The 18,182-nt window shown below is 31.2% G+C and overlaps 1 protein-coding gene across 1 annotated transcript in view; it reads right to left on the bottom strand.

Moving 5' to 3' along the window:
* The window catches only part of LOC108749204 (coiled-coil domain-containing protein 39-like), a 55,443-nt gene that overhangs the window by 34,131 nt on the left and 3,130 nt on the right, over window positions 1–18,182 (bottom strand). The window contains exons 2-6 of the mRNA XM_018487765.1: window positions 7,901–8,122; window positions 7,654–7,845; window positions 7,284–7,499; window positions 4,043–4,426; window positions 2,371–2,625 (exon numbers count right to left, since the gene is read on the bottom strand). Coding sequence (XP_018343267.1) covers window positions 2,371–2,625; window positions 4,043–4,426; window positions 7,284–7,499; window positions 7,654–7,845; window positions 7,901–8,122 — 1,269 coding nt within the window. The remainder of the gene's footprint in view (window positions 1–2,370; window positions 2,626–4,042; window positions 4,427–7,283; window positions 7,500–7,653; window positions 7,846–7,900; window positions 8,123–18,182) is intronic.

Here is an 18,182-nt window from a genome sequence, read left to right as displayed (position 1 = left end):
GCGCTAGTTTTATTACATTCACCTCTTTTTCAGTGTGTGCTAATCTTCAAAAGACAGCTGTTAAAATTTCATGATATTCTATTCATTACTTTGTGAGTTATTGTGCTAAGAGTGACGCAACTTTTGTTTCATCAAGACAACGCACCGTGTCACAAGTCAATCAAAACAATGGCAAAATTACATGAATTGAACTTCGAATTGCTCCCACATCCACCGTATTCGCCAGATTTGGCTCCCAGCGACTACTGGCTGTTCGCAGACCTAAAGAAAATGCTCGCCGGTAAGAAATTTCGCTCGAATGAAGAGGTCATCGCTGAAACTGAGGCCTATTTTGAGGCAAAAGATAAATCGTTCTACAAAAGTGGTATTGAAATGTTAGAGCGGCGCTGGAATGATTGCATTGTTCTTGATGAAAATTACGTCGATGAATAAAACTAACTTTCAACGAAAAAAACCGTGTTTTCTTTGTTAGGCTCGGGACTTTTCAGCCCATGTGTTAGAGTCTTGTCTTTGATTCGATCACCGCTACTCTTTTATTATAGATATGTAGACGATATAATTATGGCGGTACCTACCACTTTGATTAATTCCGTTTTCGACATTTTTAACTCTCAGAAGATTTAATTTACCATGGAGGTCGGTGACAATAGGTTAAACTTTTTGAATGTTACTTTAATTATTAATAATAATAAAATCGAATTTGATCGGAACTATAAATTAACGTTTTCAGAGAGGTATTTGAATTTCTTGTCTCATCACCCGATTTCTCACAAGAGGAGCATTGCCGGTTTTGATAGATAAAGTAATTTTACTTTCGAATCTTAAATTTCATCTTGATAATTTTTATTTTGTAATTAAAATCTTGTTGAAGAATAATTATCCGTTAGGATTCATTTTTGATAGTATTAATAAACAATTGAAAAATATTATTAATTTTAAGAGAAAGAAACCGGATAATGATAACATCGAAAGCGCAGGGCCTTCATAATTTACTGTTCCGATATTTTCCAAGAAATTCAATAGATTAAACAGCGGGAATATTAGAATATCGTTTTATAGTGTTAATAAGTTGCGTGAATTCATCAAGGATCCCCTACATAAGGATCCCCTACATAAGGATCCCCTACATAAGGATCCCCTTCCGCATGAAAAGAAATCTAATCTGCAGTATACAAGATCTGTTGCAAAGATTGCGATGCGAGCTACGTGGGACAAATAGGAAGACAACTGAAGACGAGAATAGCTGAACACAGGGAATCATGTTCGATGGAATACAACCACATATTCTATCATAACTGACTGATTGGAAGAGAACCACGAGTTCGATTGAAAAAATATTGTAATTTTGGATGAGGAACCCAGTACAAAAAGAGATTGGTGTCAGAGATGCTACAAGTCAGGAGACAGACACGTGGCCTCAACTTGTAGACAGAGTTGGAGGGGGTTTCCCAAGGCCAACTTTCCAATTGTAGACGGACTATAAATATCGGAGCGTTGTTATTGCCAGATAATCAGTGTGCACTCTTTGTTACATTAAGATTAAATTATTACAGATTCAGTTTTGGTTTTAATGTCCGTCTGGACTATAATTACAGTTTTTTACTCTTCTTTTTGCCCTTTCTTTACAATTAATGTTTTAGATGTATTAAAAGTTATTCATTAATTTCAACATAATTGACACTAATTCGCTGAATGGTCAAAGACTGGTTTTTGACTAAACTAATAGAATTTAAGTGTTTGCGATATGGTGAATTTTTGTTTTAGTGAGCTACTATCTATTATTTTACAATAAAAATCATTTTTGCTTCCAACAAATTTACCTTTTAATAATTTTAATACATTTTAAATTATTATTAAAGTTCGTTTTTATATTATTGTTTCTGTTAATAGATGGAGGTGATTTACTGAAATGAATTAGTTTGTAAAAAAATTTTTTGTTTATTAGCAGTAAATTTGTGTTTATTAAGCAGTGAATTTGTGTTTTTAAAGTAGTATGAATTTGCGTTTTTAAAACAGTGAATTTGTATTTGTAAAGCAGTAAATTTGTATTTTTCAAACAGTGAATTTGTTTTTAAAGCAGTAAATTTATATTTTTAAAACAGTGAATTTGTTTTTAAAGTAATGAATTTGTGTTTATGAAATAGAGAATTTGTGTAATTAATACAGAACATATACAGTTTTCGCCCTTTAAAACATTTTTACAAATGTTTTAAAGCGATCTCGTTATTTAAATTTATCCAAATTATTTTTCTTTACGTACAAATGATATATATTATAAATTACGTGTCATTTCTCGTTTATTATGATTCCAACATGGCCGCGGCGACTACCTAGGGGCCTTAATTCTAACGAAATCAGAAAATCACTTACAGCTTCGAGATGAAGACGATACTTTTCTAAATCGTAGACTTTATCGCTCACGTTCGATGTCATTCGCTTCAACTGTAACACTTGAAGGCGTATTATATTTTCTTCCACTTGTTTTTCTTCGTTCCGGGATTCTGCGATTTTCAGTCGTTTCTCGCCTCCATCTAACAGTAACAATAAATCCTGCTTCTTGCTCCGTAACCGTTCGAGTTCGTCATTTTCATTCAATAAGCCAGTAGAAACTTTTTTCATATCGTGCTACAGATAAAATATATTCCTTTTATCACGTTTTACTTAATTTTATTTTACTTAATTTTATTTTATTTACTTAATTTTATTACGTTTTACTAAATTTTCTTTTATTTATTTTTGTACCAATTTTATCTTTTCTTTTTAGATTAATGTATTATAATTTTATTTAAATATAAAATATAATAATTAAATAAAGAGAGAGAAAAAGAAAAAGATGAATAAATTTGTGTAATTAGGAATCGGCGCTATAAGTGTTGGGCTTAAACAATTAACAGACCTTAAAGACTCTAAAAATATATATTTCAATGTAGTGCTTGTATTAAATTCTTCAACGTAGAAAACAAATGAATTGTATTTCACTGTATGATCTGCACACGCTTCCATTGGTTAATCTTTAATATAAATGAGTATTTTCTTATAGCTAGTTGGTATGCTGGATGATCTCATGAGATTATGATCTCAGGAATATGCAGAACAGGTAAACAAAAATAGCAGAAAATGCAGTTCGAGCAAAATTGATCAAGTAATGTACATGCAAGTTAAAAAACGTAAATATCAGAGTAAGTCAGTGACAGACAAAATTAACGACGAAAAACGATCTTGATGGTTGCGAGTCACACATTAAAATGGATTTAATGTGTGACTCGCATCAATTTTATCTCATCTTAATCTCATAAGACCATCCAGCGTATCAATTAGCTACGGGAAAATATCATTTGTATTGAAGATTAACCAATTAAAACTACGTGTGCGGATTATGCAGTAACCCAAAGCATGTTTCAGCAAAATCGCACAAATCTGTGATTGCTTATAATATTGACAATTTGCCATAGATTTGTCTTCAATGATTTCGAATATACCGATATTGTAGCAACATGCAGACAACAATGTGTATATGTATTGCTAGCAGTTTAACAGCAAGATAGCATCAATGTTATCTTGTGTTGTCGACAATATGACAGCATTGCATGACACTGCATATTATTATGGCAACATGATGGCAATAGTACAAATCTTAATGATGACAATTTTAAAGTTGTCGGCGAATTGCTGGCGAGTTGCTACTCAAAGTTATCATCAAGTTGCCAACAAATGAGGACTCAGTTGCTGCAATTCTGGAAGCAATATATGCTTAGCAATTCATATTAGCAAGCAACATGCCAGCAACAAGACAGACTATCTGGGAAAATACAATTCATCTATTTTCCATATCGAAGAAGGCTAGAATTTAGCTGAAACGTCAAATAGATATACAAGCGCTACACTGAAATAAATATTTTTAGACTTTAAGGTTTGTTAATTATTTAAGCGCAACACTTACAGAGCCAATTCCTAATTGCCCAAATTTACTCATCTATTTAATTATTATTGATCTAAGAAATCTAACACTTGAATTCCATTTTTTATAAAATATAAATCTTACTTCCAAACTGACAATTTGATTTTGCAATAATTTAGATGTAGCTGTTTTTTCTTTGAATACAGCTTGCAGCTCCTCAATTCTCATCTGTTTCTTTTCGGCTTCACTCTTATCACGCTTATGCCCTTTAATTTGTTCAAGCTTCATTTCGCACTTCTGCAAACTGAAACTCACTTGATAAAGAGCTTCTTTTTTCTCTCCTACAAGTTTGTTTTCTTTTACGAGCAAAGCATTGAGCAAATCAACTTTTTTGTACTCGCTCTGCATTTCGATCTGTAAAATCTTTCTTTCGTTTTCCAATTCTACAATCCTTTTTGTTATACGTAAAATCATAGCTTGTAATTGACTTGATTCCTTGATAATCACATATTTTCGTTTCTCGTCGTGCTGGAACCAGTTGACATGAACTATTATTCTTTTCAAGATAATTTTTACTATATTAAAATATGGATTTACTTTTTATTATTGTATTTAGCAAGAATTGATTTTTTTTCATAATAGTAATATATAAACAGACTATAAGAGTTGAATTATGGAGGATGTTCCCGGATTAAACCGCCAAAATATGAATTCAAAACCTCAAAATAAATAAAAATTTTCCTCTGGACGCATGCTCGCAAACGCTTCGTTCAAGATATTTACTTATGAAGTTATAGAACTTCATTGCTTTACAATAATCAAAATTAGTTATTACATTAAATGTTTTTTTTTTTTTAATGATAGCCTCCAGTCCGGAGGTAATGCAGCTATCGATGAGAGAACGAGTGGCTAACTAACATTGTGCGTCTGTAATTTCTTCACACGCTTGCACAATTCTTCGTTTTAATGATTGAAGGTCATTAACAGGCATTCCATAAACTTTTTTTTTCAGAATACCCCATACAAAAATCTTATGATGTTAAATTCGCGGTGAACGCGGAGGCCAAGCCACAGATCCAGCAAGATCAATCCATTTCCGGGAAAATGAATATTAAGCCACTGTCGAGGACCTCTGCCACAGTGAGCAGGACAATCATCCAATTGAAACCAGGAATTCATTCTCATATTCAAAGAAATGTTTTCTAAAAGGTTATAAAGTTCATTGTTTAAAAATGTGAAAAATCCATTCGCATTCAAGTGAGGTGATAGAAAATGGGCTCCAAAATATTACCTATTATTCTTAACCATATATTACATTGAAAACCGTGTTGGAAATGTTGTTCATGGATTGATTCTCATGTGATCAAATATGACTATTTCTTTAATTGAGAATATCTTGTCTGATAAATATAATCTCATCTGTCCACAAAACAAATTTTTGTGAAAATTGTGGATCGTTACCTGTTTAATTTAAAAACTAATCGCAAAATGCTCTTCTGCGCGGCATATCAGCCGGTAATAAATGCTGGATATGTTGAAGATGGTATGGATGACATCCATCGGCTGAAAGTCTTCCATATAACTGTGGATGAAATTCCTAACGCAGAATCAGATTTCCGAGTACTTATTGATGGATTTTGATCGAAATGCAATATGATGGCTGTTCTTCTTTCATTTTGTAAAAACTCCATCAACCCGAGAATCATATTAAATGAAGAACAATTCAAGGACTCTTCATATAAATTAAATAACAATAAAAACAAGGGCAAAGTAAGAGTCAACGCATTTCTCTGAAAAAGTCATACAGATGAAGGAGTAAATTAAAAATACAAAAAATAATAATAAAAAAGAAAGAAAAGATAAATATTAAAACAACAAGTAAAAGTGATAATAAATTAAAAAAACATTACAAGTTTCGGCTACCGGATTGAGCCCTTTTCAGACATTAATATATCAAAAAAAACCGCAGTACAAAAATACTTAACGGAAATATTCGCATAATCACAATTTGGGTGAGTCTCGATGTAAAACTCGACATTATTCGCATACAATTGAGCAGTCAAATGTGTTTCGTGTCACTTGAAACAGTTCTAGTTGGTAAAAAAGATAAAAATCTTTTTAAAAAAGTGCAACTAAATTAACATACCAAAAATTTAAAACGTAATTCAAACTCACCAAAAACAAGTGTAAATTAATCAAACAGGGGTGTCCATACAAGAATGAAAAACCACCAGAATATACTAAATTTGGTGGTCGCAGATGTGTAAGACAGACATAGTGTATCAACTATTATGTACGCTTGCTAATACGGATCACCACGGACTGAGAGAAAAGACGGACTGTTAGTACTGAAAAGTCACACTTTATTTATAATAGGAATATAAGCCTTGTGAAGACCTTCAGTGTCAGTTTGTAAATTTAGACTATTTTTAGCCATCAAGCAGATTCTTTCGTAGAGACATTGTCAACCGAATCTTTATGTGTTAAGTGTCTGTTTTTAATTAGATTTTTTATGCGTTGATTAACAGTGTCAAAAATGAAAGTCAGTAGATAGTCATTGTCAAGTAAAATGTTAATTAAAAAAGTCAAATTTTTTAAATGAAACATAAAATCAGAAAGTAAAAAAGTTCTGTCAACTAGCGAAAAAATTGTACCTTTTTTCTGTGAAATTGGGTGATTCAAATTGAAATTTAAAAATCTCCCTGAAAAGGTAGGCTTACGATAATCAAAAATTAAAACGATTCCTGTAAATAGATATGGTGATATCAAGAAAATTAATTTTTTCTCCCCCAATTTCAGTAGTAAATTGAAGGCGCGGGTGAAAAGAGTTAAATTGTTTTAATAAAACCTCGATCTTAGACCGAGGAACAGCGGTACAAATATCATCAACATACCTATAATAAAATAAAATGTCCAAATTCATATTAAATGACCTAGCTTTTCTCAATTGTTGAAATGTTAAAGAAAATATTGATTTATCCGGCAATCTTCTGTTCAGAAATCGCGCGACGTATTCACGACGAGCAGCATTAGCATTTCCATCACAAAGCTCATATAAATATATCGGTATATTCACTATTAGAACGTACGAGGCATGATTAAGTTTATTTAAAAGTATTCAACGAACTAATAGCTACGATTATGAGCTACGAACTACGAGCTTTGCGAACAAAAGCCTATCAATGTCCTTCAAAACAAAAACAAGAGATATTTCAATTACTTATTATTACAGTTCTATATAACTTCAAAAATAAATACATATCTCTTGAATGAAGCGTTTGCGAACATACGTCCAAAGAAAAATTTTTGTTTGTTTTGAAGTCCTGAATTCATATTTTAAGTTTGATGGTTTAACCCGAGAATACCCTGTATGATAGAAATATACCTCAATCATTTTTTCTAAATGTCTTGTTTTTTCTTTGACATTTAATTTTTGATTCTCAACCTCTGCCAAAGTTAACATTAAATCATTGATTTGCCTCTTGCAATCATCCACCTTTATTTGTTTATTCTCGATCCCGATTTTTTTACGCTTTGCATTAGCTCGGATTTGTTGTACGCGACGTGCCAAATCTGCCACTAACTTCTTCTGGGTGTGAAGCTATCTCAATAATTATTGAAATGTATAATCATTCAATAAAATTATGAAAAATAAAATAGTCAATAGCTGTTGCATTTAAATTGGCATGCAATAATTAACAAAATTAAATTTATATTTTTATAGAAAATAAAAGTCTTTCTTTTGTAGTTTTCACCTCAATAGCGTAGATGTCAATCGTTTTATCGATTTTGCGCTGTTTTTCTTGGACTACACTAAGTTTCTTTTCCGAGTATTTAATCAACTGCTCTATTTCTTTGTTATTTACAATTTGATCCTTCAAAAATTGTTCTACTTCTTCGAGATTTTTCTTTTTCTCCCTGCTGATCTCTCGCAACGTTTCGATTTCCTACAACGATATATATTATATATCGATACAAAATTGAAAAGAAAATTGTTTATACCCTTAGACCATTCTGTATATCGTTGTCTCTCTGGCGCAGAATGTTGACACTTTGAATCCATTGGTTTATCATCTGTTTACGTTCTTTTAATGCTTCCATGTACAGTTTTGCTGTACGATTCAGAACGATCTCCATCTCTCGTACTTCACCGACAGTTTTGATAATAGTTTGACGATAAATTTCGAGTTCCATGCTGAGTTTCTGCCGTTTTTGTTCTAATTCCTAAGAATTAAATTGTATTTTAAACAATATTAATTGAAAATCGATCGATGAGATTAAATACGCGTAAGTAAAAAAAGCCATATTTGGTCAAGTTCATCATGCCTAATTATATTTCTTTTGTGAATTTATGCAAATACATTTTTCCTGTTCAAGCTAACTGTCCGCTGATTCCCAACCGAGGTAATCCTGATAGAAATGTATGCAGTTCTCCTAGACACCTATCTAGTTACTATCTAATATTACTGTATCTAATATTACTATTCTCACTAGTTGTGCCAATACTGAATAGGAAATGGACAAGAACTTGATAGTTTTATTCTGTCCATTTCATGAACAGTTGGCTTATTAATCAATTTGATATCCATTATATGTTGTGTTTCTATTCAGTAAATGGATTCAGATTTTACGCAACTTTTGTATGTAGTAACTACAACAAAGCGTTCCAACCTGATTAGAATCTTAAGTAGTTTTCTTCAGTTACTAGACAAAAGTTGGTATAACTATTTAGTAAGTGCTCAAAAAATACATGAAATTTTTGCCAGGGAATATTTTTCGTAATTAAATTATTTACAAATTTGATATTAAAATCTTTCTAAAATACCTAAAAGCATCAAAATTAATAAATTACTTGTGATATTATAGTAGTCTGGCTTTAGTTTAGGGCTACATTTAAAAATGTACTCCTTGCTATGCATTATTCCGATTAAAGCTTTATTATAATTTTTCATATTAACAAATAAATAAATTAATAAATCAATAAATAAGTAGTAAATCAATATGGTCTGAACCAAAATAGGCAGAAGAATCTTTAGTTCAAAATTTCATCCTCCTTCACTCCCTGAAATATTAATTAATCGTTATGGGACATCCTATATACGCACGCACGCACGCACGCACGCACGCATTGTATACGCATATGTAGTAACACATAGTGAGTTAGAATCGGCCTAGCTATCCTACTAAAGCAATCTTTTAAATGATTATTTATCTTTACAAATTATGATTCTAATAAATATAAAGAAATAGGAAACATACGATATTATGTCATTTTAACTTCAATATCTGTGCATTACTACATTTGAACACTATATTTAAAACTGATCTACTGAAATACAAAATACGTCAGAATATATCATAAATACGAGAGCAATTAAAAAAGATTAATTAAAAAATTTTTCTCTTATTATTTTAGAGAATTTTAATCAAAATTTGTGAAATTTCAGAACTTATTGTTTTCACTATGAACATAAAAGTATTTGAAAGCTCTTGACATATAATATTTAAATATTGAAGTTAACGTATATATCAAATGATCTTTTATGTTTGAAATCTAGGAAGTTTTAAAAAGGAGATTTCTTAGAAAAAGATAATGAAATAATGAACATGTGAAACTTATGATATTTTATTATCTAAGTAATACGATCATGACTGAAAATACAACACATCAGAATCATAAATACGAGGAAACAAAAAATTAATTTAAAAAATTCCTTCAATGACGTAATGTTATATATGGGATCCAATTTTTTATGTGACAACAAAAATCAGAATCAGTCAGTAAAACTATCATTTTTAGATGATTTTTTTTCAAAAATAGTGAATTTCATTGGTGTATAATTTTCGCTACGTAGATTAAAGTATTTTTAACTTCTAAAAAGTTAATTAAATATTGAGAAAACGTTTTATGATCATTAACACTTTTGCAAGCTTAGATTCACAAATATAATAACAGAATGAACAAATAAATATTATAACGTTATATTTCCAATATCTGTGGAATATAAATACTATGTCTAAATATACAATATATTATATATCAAAATACATCTTTTACACCGGAGCAAAAAAATTAATTGTAAAAAATTTTCTCAACAATGTAACGTCACATATTGGGTCCAATCTTTTTTGTATAATGACACAAATTAGAACCGCGTCAATAAAATTATTACTTTTGGATGATTGTTATCAAAATTTTAAAATTCTATTTGTATATCATTTTACTATGTGTAAATTAAAGCATTTATCAAATTCTCCTGAATTAATTAAATCATAATACATTGTCTTCAATAATGTTTAATTAGATTATGGAAAGCTGACACATGCTTTAATGAATGTAATTAAAACAATGTGCTCATAAATTTCATGAATTTTGAAAAAATTCATGTGTAATAGTAGTTTTACTGGTTAATCTTGATTTTTGTCATTACATCGATAAAATTGGACCTCATATATAACGTTGTTGACGGAAATTTTTAAATTTTTTTCTTTCTTCCGTATTGATGATGTATTCTGACATATTATATTTTTAGATACAATGTTTATATTACGTAGACTGCTAGAAAAGTTTCTGCAATCTAGTACTTCCAGTGGCGCCAACGTTCTGCTACTATCATATCCGTAAAATTAGACGTTTTTAACCTATAATTCAATTGACAGTTTGTACCCAAGCCAATTAGTTTTGTTTGCACAGCATTTTAGAAGTTATTTTGTAAGAAAATGGAAATTTCGCGTGAAAATTTTCGGGCAATGATTTTTTATGATTACAAATGTAATCTAACTCCGAAACAATGGATCGACTTCATTTGGTTTTTGGGGATGAGGCACCATCCAATAGGACTGTTTATTAATTGGTTTGCAAAGCGTACCTTTCTTAGTGATGAATTTCGTGAAGATCGTCCATCCACGTCTGTTGTTGCCACTGTGCGTGAAATGATTGAGCGAGACCGGCATATAACATACCGCGAGATTCAGGCATCCTTAGGCATTGACATGAAAGCAATACATACGATTTTGCATGATCACTTGAGCGTACGGAACTTTGCAGTCGTTGGATCCCACACAATTTGACCGAAGGTCAAAAACAAGCTCGTATCAAATAGAGCAAAGAAATGCTCAAGAAATTCAACCGAGGTCAAATTTGGTCTACAACATCATTACTGGGGACAAAACATGGATCTATCATATGAGCCCGAAAGTAAACAACAATCCACTGTTTGGGTATTTCAAAATGAACCGAAACCAACAAAAGTTGTTCGTTCACGCAGTGCTGCCAAGCAAATGATTGCTTGTTTCTTCGGTTATACCGGACATGTGACAACCGTGGCTTTAGAGGACTGTAAATACTGATTGGTATACAACAATTTGTTTGCCAGAAGTCATAAATGAATTGTGTAGAACAAACCGAAATCGTCGCGTCATCCATCATCATGACAACGCCAGCTGTCATACAGCACGTCAAACCATTGATTTTTTATCCAGTAATAATGTCGAATTGATGACTCATTGTCCGTATTCATCTGATTTATCACCTAATGACTTCTTTTTGTTCCCAAACATTAAAAATAAGATGCGTGGTGAGCGATTGGAGTCGCCTGAAGAAGTTGTTGAAACATTTCGTACACTGATATCTGTCACTCTCTAGGATTCGAAAGTAAGATCTAGGTGGGGGTGGAGGAATTTCCTCTAAGAATTCCACGCTGTCCGTGGAATTCGTCGGGGACGGAATTCCTCCGGGGGAAATTGGAATCGACGAATCGAATGATTGTGGAGGAGTATCTGGAAAGATTCTCTCCGTCAGTGCGTCCAAAAACGCGGGTGACGGAGATCGAGGGGGAGGCGAAGGAGTTTGAGAGGGAGGTGAAGGTGTTTGAGGGGGAGGAGGTATAACCTCAGACTGATTAACCGGCGGAGCCGATGGTGACAAGGGTGATGGTGGTGATGAGTGATCCTCGCCCGGATGACCCTGTTCTCGTGAACCCCCGAGGTACTTTTGAACTCCTCGTCCAAGAGTCTCAGCGCTTCTTCGTAGGCCCAGCTTCTAAGCCATCCCTTGTAACAACGGTTGTGTGCGTACGTGCGTGCGTGCGTGCGTGCGTGCGTGCGTGCGTGCGTGCGTGCGTGCGTGCGTGCGTGCGTGCGTGCGTGCGTGCGTGCGTGCGTGTGTGCGTGCGTGCGTGTGTGCGTGCGTGCGTGTGTGCGTGCGCGCGCGCGCGCGTGTGAATGGGACTTACTGTTGTTCTGCAGATGTGGGTAGATCTAACGGCCGAAATTGTTGGTCCCACCACTCCACGGAGGGTTGTCGCACGGATGTGGAGGCTCCGGTCGAGTCGCACAGTACGATTACGTTTTCACTCGATTTTACGCGACTCTTTTGCTAGCAGATCGGTAGAGTAATATAAACCGATAAAGTATGTATACTGATCGTGGCTACGGACCGGTAGAATAACGTTTGATTCGGACAGGCAGAATAGCGGTTGAAGGTTTGAATATGACTGGCAGAGTAACGGTTGGAGGTTGAAATTATGACTGAGTGTTCCTCGTGGAGGACCTCTTTTTATATTGGCGAGTGGGGCCGAGTGCAGAGCACACGTGTGCTGTTGGCCTAATCTAGGATTAGGATATCGATTGTGAAATGGGATACAGGGGTATGTGTCTAAGACAATTTTCGTCATCGACCATTTGCCGGATGTCCAATAGTTTAGAGCCACATGTGTCATTTACTGCAGACAACTGCTGTTCTATTCTAATCTATTTATTCTTCCTGTTCCTCGGAACAAAGTTCGCCTATTTGACATTAGTTCAAATATCTAATCCTCTATCCCGAGTGGATTATTAGTTCAAAAAGGTAAATGTTATTCGGCTCATCGCTATTGTAACTTCTCGTGGTAGAAACAGATGGTCTACCGGTATTACTTGTTAATAATTTTTATGGTGATGACGAAAGTTTTTAGTCGAAGAAAAGAACTGTGGAGTTCGGACGTAATATAATTAATATTTAACAAAAGAAAATCGAACGGAAATGAAATTATACACTAGTATTTGTTAACTAAGCTAGGAAACGATAATAACGAAGCAATTTATTCGATAACAATCTCCATTTGTTTATAACTTAATATTTAACAAAAGGAGATTAGATGAAAACGAAATTATATACCGGTAATTGTTAACCTAGCTAGGAAATAATATTTCTTTTTGTTAATATTAATTATAAACAAATAGAGATAAATCACTTTTTCATTATCATTTTTTAGCTTTGTTAACAATTACCAGCGTGTAATTTCGTTTCTATCCGATCTCCTTTTGTTAAATATTAAGTTATAAACAAATAGAGATCGCATAAATCGCTTTGTCATCATCATCATCATCTTCTGGATTGGTTAACAAATATAGTGTATAATTTCATTTTCGTTCGATCTCGTTTTGTTAAATAAAAAGTTATAAACAAATGGAGATCGAAATCGCTTTGTCATTATCATTTCCTAACTTAGTTAACAATGTGGTATTTATTGCGTTGATATCTTTTTACTTATTCAATAGATTTGTTTTCTGTTCTTGCATGAGGATTGCACTGAACTGAATTGAACTAGTGCAAATCAGAATTGACAAGTATAAGCGTGCAGGCAAGGAATAAAAAACATTTTAGTGCAAGATAAAAATGGCATACCATATTATTTACATTGTCTCTTTTATGTGACATTCATAAAGGTGCCTTTTCATGCGGACGCTCGACGCTCATTTTCAGCATCAAAATAAGTCATGATCAAAATTGACGTGATATTCGTCAATTTCTATCACGTGACTTATTTTGACGCCGAAAATGAGCATTGATCGTCGGCATAAAAAGGCATTTTTAGATCGATGTCTACGATAGCTAGAATTGGCTAGAAATCGGTCCGAGATCTCGGAGAGGAAGAATTAATAAATCACATTGAACAATTTGATCACATAATCATTCCCAGGAAGAAATGATAAGTAATCGGATCAACATCGAATCAATATTTTTTCGACGGTCGAATTAAAATCAAATTTAACATCTACATAGACGTTAAAATCTTTGAATTTCGATGCTATTTGGATGTCAATATCGATTCTCTATAAAACATTTAATAGACATTGATATTAATATTTTCATCAATCAATACATTCGGTATTATAATAACTCGCAGCAAGAAATGACCTATTGAATCGATATCGAAATAATATCAATTTGATGATTTCGACATCGATTTCATTATTATTTCTCAGGAATCGTTTATGGACTGAAAGGATAGAAAAAATCATGCCAAAAGTTAAAGTATTTTATTAAAAATTTATTCAAAACGATTTGAAAAACTTCTCTTTTAAATGGTAGAAATAACTGAAATCTTATGTAATTATATAATCTAAGATGATAAAATTTAACTTATATGATACAAGTACGTTGCTATAGTGCATTAAAATAAAACACAAATTATCAATAATATAATAATACTTTGCAAATTGCACATAAAAGGAGATTATAAAGAAATGGAATTTCACATTTAATCTATCGCTTACACCAAGTAGCATTTCATACCACTTCTGACTGCATTTAGAGTTTCTGATAAATCACTGTTCGGAAATTTTATTAACATCACTCCTAGATAAAAAATACAATAAAGAAAAATAAATACTCTGCGAATTACTAAATTAATTAATATCAGGGTTAGGTAGTATATATATATATATATAATTAGTTAAAAAGTTAAAAATTAAATAATAAAGTTATAAGGTCAATAATTTTTAATTTAACTTAATTAATTTTAAATGAACTAATTTTTAACTTTAACTAGATAATTTAAAAAAAAACAGAAGCAATATAAACAATAAACTTTTAAAAATTAACTGTTAATTTAATTTAATTTAATCTTTTAATGTAACTTTTAACTAATTTAGTTTTTTATTCATCTTTTAAATTTTATTCAATTTTAAAATTTTATTCGGAATTTAACTAAATCTACCAAAGATTGTAAATACTGTCGACGTCTGAACGACGTCGATCTAATTGTTATCTCAATATGGAAAAGTCATAGACGCCATCGATATTGAAACAATGTCGATCCGACTTATCATTTCTCCCTGGGATTGTGATTAATCAATTCTTTCTTTATCCGAGGTCTCTGACCAATTTGTAGCATCATAGACACAAGGCTATGGACAGAGACGGCGGATATTTAGAGAGAGACACCGTCCAACTGAGCACACCATTAAAGAGAGTGGCAAATTACATCACGTGAATGACAGCGTCCAATCAGGACGGAATCACATGATCAGTTTTCTCCAATCTCTTCCACTTCCATGCTATGGAACTTTGATGACCGCGCCCAATCAGAGGAGACGAGTCACGTGATGCAGTCCGCCACTCTCTCCCTTTGAGATTCTCTAGTCGGAAGTCGCCATTATCTTTATTCTCTTCTCGTTTTTCTCGTTGAGCAGAATATTAGACTACACGAGGCCTCGGTAGTCTAAAAGTTTAGGACTCTCTCACGAAATGCAAGAGGGTTCAATTAAAGAGTGCAATTAAATTTTTTTATTTTATACGGTTTTAACTTTTTAATATTTTATGATAACACTTAAATTGAGCAAGGTAACGCAATTTTATGATAATATTTTGTATATTATTTTGAAGGAAAATTAAATAACCACTACTTTAGGTGGATGAAAAAATGTCTTTGAATGAATTATGATATAATAATTTAATTTAAGAAGAATTTAAATCATTTGAATTGGAATAGGAAGATCCTTCAATAAGATGTATGTATACTTAGGTTTCATTGTATAAAAATTAAAGATAGTATTACCATTTGGATTAAGTAAATAATAAACATAATATCACTTGGATTTTATTTTTTATTTTGATAGTAGAATTTAACTTGGTGTCACAGTTGTTGATATCAAACCTTTTATACAAATGATATATATCATTAGAGAGATTGATATTTATTATTTATTTAATTTAGCTTTTTATGGTATAAAGAAATGGAATTTAACTTGGCGCTAGTTCTTGAAATCTTTTATAGTAATGCTACATATCATTAAACTTAATATTATTTATTTAATTTAGTATTCGAATTACATGGAATTTAACTTGGCAACAATTTTATTGATATCAAATCTTTTATACGAATGATATATCATTAGAGTTAAGTAAATCACAAGAGACAGTACCATTTGTGTTTTATACTTTTAATTTGATAGAATTTAACTTAATTAGTTTAAGATTGTAGCATCTGGGTTAATTTTTCATTTGATACATTAATTTTTTTCAAAGAGTAATAATTTTTAGCAGAGAATTAAAGTTGCCATTACTGGGATTGGAATAAGAAAATCTTCACAATAAGAATATCCTTGAAGAAAAATTAAAATTACTATATTAATTGGGTTGAATACTTAAATTTTATTCGAGAAGCATATATACTTAACGTCTTTTTTTTACCTTTTTTTAAAAAGGTAAGTTTGTTTTAACTAACTTATGATGGGTTAATATATACTTCAATTTACGCAGTGAAAATTATATCAATAAAATTCACAATTTTATTATATATTATCATAAGGCTAACAATTTTACCGGGCCGATTTTGATTTTTGTCATTACATCAAAGAAATTGGATCCCGTATGTTATGTTACATTGTCGAGAAATTATTTTAAAGAATTATCTTTTTTTCTTGTCTATTATATATTCTGATGTATATTACCCCACATATAATATTATTGATATTATGTAGGTACTGAAATATCTGTGCCCGCTATTTTATCATATTTGTTTTTTATTTCGAAGTGTAAATAATTGTTTAAAACGTTGCTTTCGATAATATTTAATTAGCTTACGAGAAGTAGACGAATGCTTCAATGTACATAGTAAAAATTACATAAACGTAAAATCCACTAATTTTCATTAAAAACCATCTAAAAATAGTAATTTTATTGACAGGTTCTGATTTTTGTCATTACATCTAAGATATTGGACCCGATTACATTGTTGAGAAAATCTTTTTTAATTAATTTCTCGCTTTTACATAAATGACGTATTTGAATACGTATGTTTAGACGTAGTATCTCATAGATATCGAAAATGACACTATTGTTTTTATTTGTTCACTCTGTTATTATATATTTGTGATTCTAAATTGATAAGTGTAAATAATCGTAAAAATCGTTGTCTTCGACAATATTTAATTGACTTATGAGAAGTTAGTAAATACATCAATTAATAATCTTAATTTTTATTTATTATTTATAATTTAATTTAGTGAAAATGATATACCAACAAAACTCTTACTTTTGATAAAAATCGTCTAAAAGTAATAGTTTTACTGGCTGATCCTGATTTTTGTCAATACCTTAAAGAAATTGGACCCGATATATGTTATGTTATATATGATATGTATTGTTGAGAAAATTTTTTATAATTATTTTCTTGCTCCTATAAATAATGTATTTCGATATATACATTTAGATGTAGTATCCCACAGGTAATGAAAGTATGACATATAATGTTTATTTGTTTTTACTTTGTTATTATATTTGTGAATCTAGATTTCCAAGTGTAAATAATTATATAAAACTTTGCCTTCGACAATATTTAACTAACTTATGGTGGGTTAATGTATACTTCAATTTACGCAGTGAAAATTATATAACAATAAAATTCACAATTTTGCCAAATGTTATCGTAATAACAACAATTTCACTAACCCGATTCTGATTTTTATCATTACATAAAAAAAATTGGACCGGATATGTCTTTACATTGTTGAGAAAATCGTTTTAATTATTTTCTCTCTCTCACATAAATAATGTGTTTTAATATGCATGTTTAGACATATCCTATAAATATCAAAAATATGATATCATAGTTTTTATTTGTTCACTCTGTTATTATATATTTATGATTCCAAACTATCAAATGTATATAATCTTGTAAGAGACATTGTCTTCGACAATGTTTAATTAAATTATTAGGAGTTAACGAATACTTTAAATAACGTTGTGAAAGTTATGTACAAATAAAATTGTCAATTTTTGATAAAAATTATCGTAAAGCCAACAGTTTTACCGACCTGGTTCTAATTTTTGTCATTATATCAAAGAAATTGGACCTATGATATGTGTGATAATATAATGTCAGAATATATAATAATATGGAAAAAAATATTACTTTAAAAAATTGTAACGTAACATACTAGGTCCAATTTTTTTAATATATATATATATATATATATATATATATATATATATATATATATATATGTATATAATATA

Source organism: Trachymyrmex septentrionalis, unplaced genomic scaffold (genome assembly GCF_001594115.1).
Source record: "Trachymyrmex septentrionalis isolate Tsep2-gDNA-1 unplaced genomic scaffold, Tsep1.0 scaffold272, whole genome shotgun sequence".
Lineage (NCBI taxonomy): Eukaryota > Metazoa > Arthropoda > Insecta > Hymenoptera > Formicidae > Trachymyrmex > Trachymyrmex septentrionalis.
The sequence above is the reverse complement of the archived record's forward strand: the minus strand, read 5'-3'. Positions and strand labels throughout refer to the sequence as shown.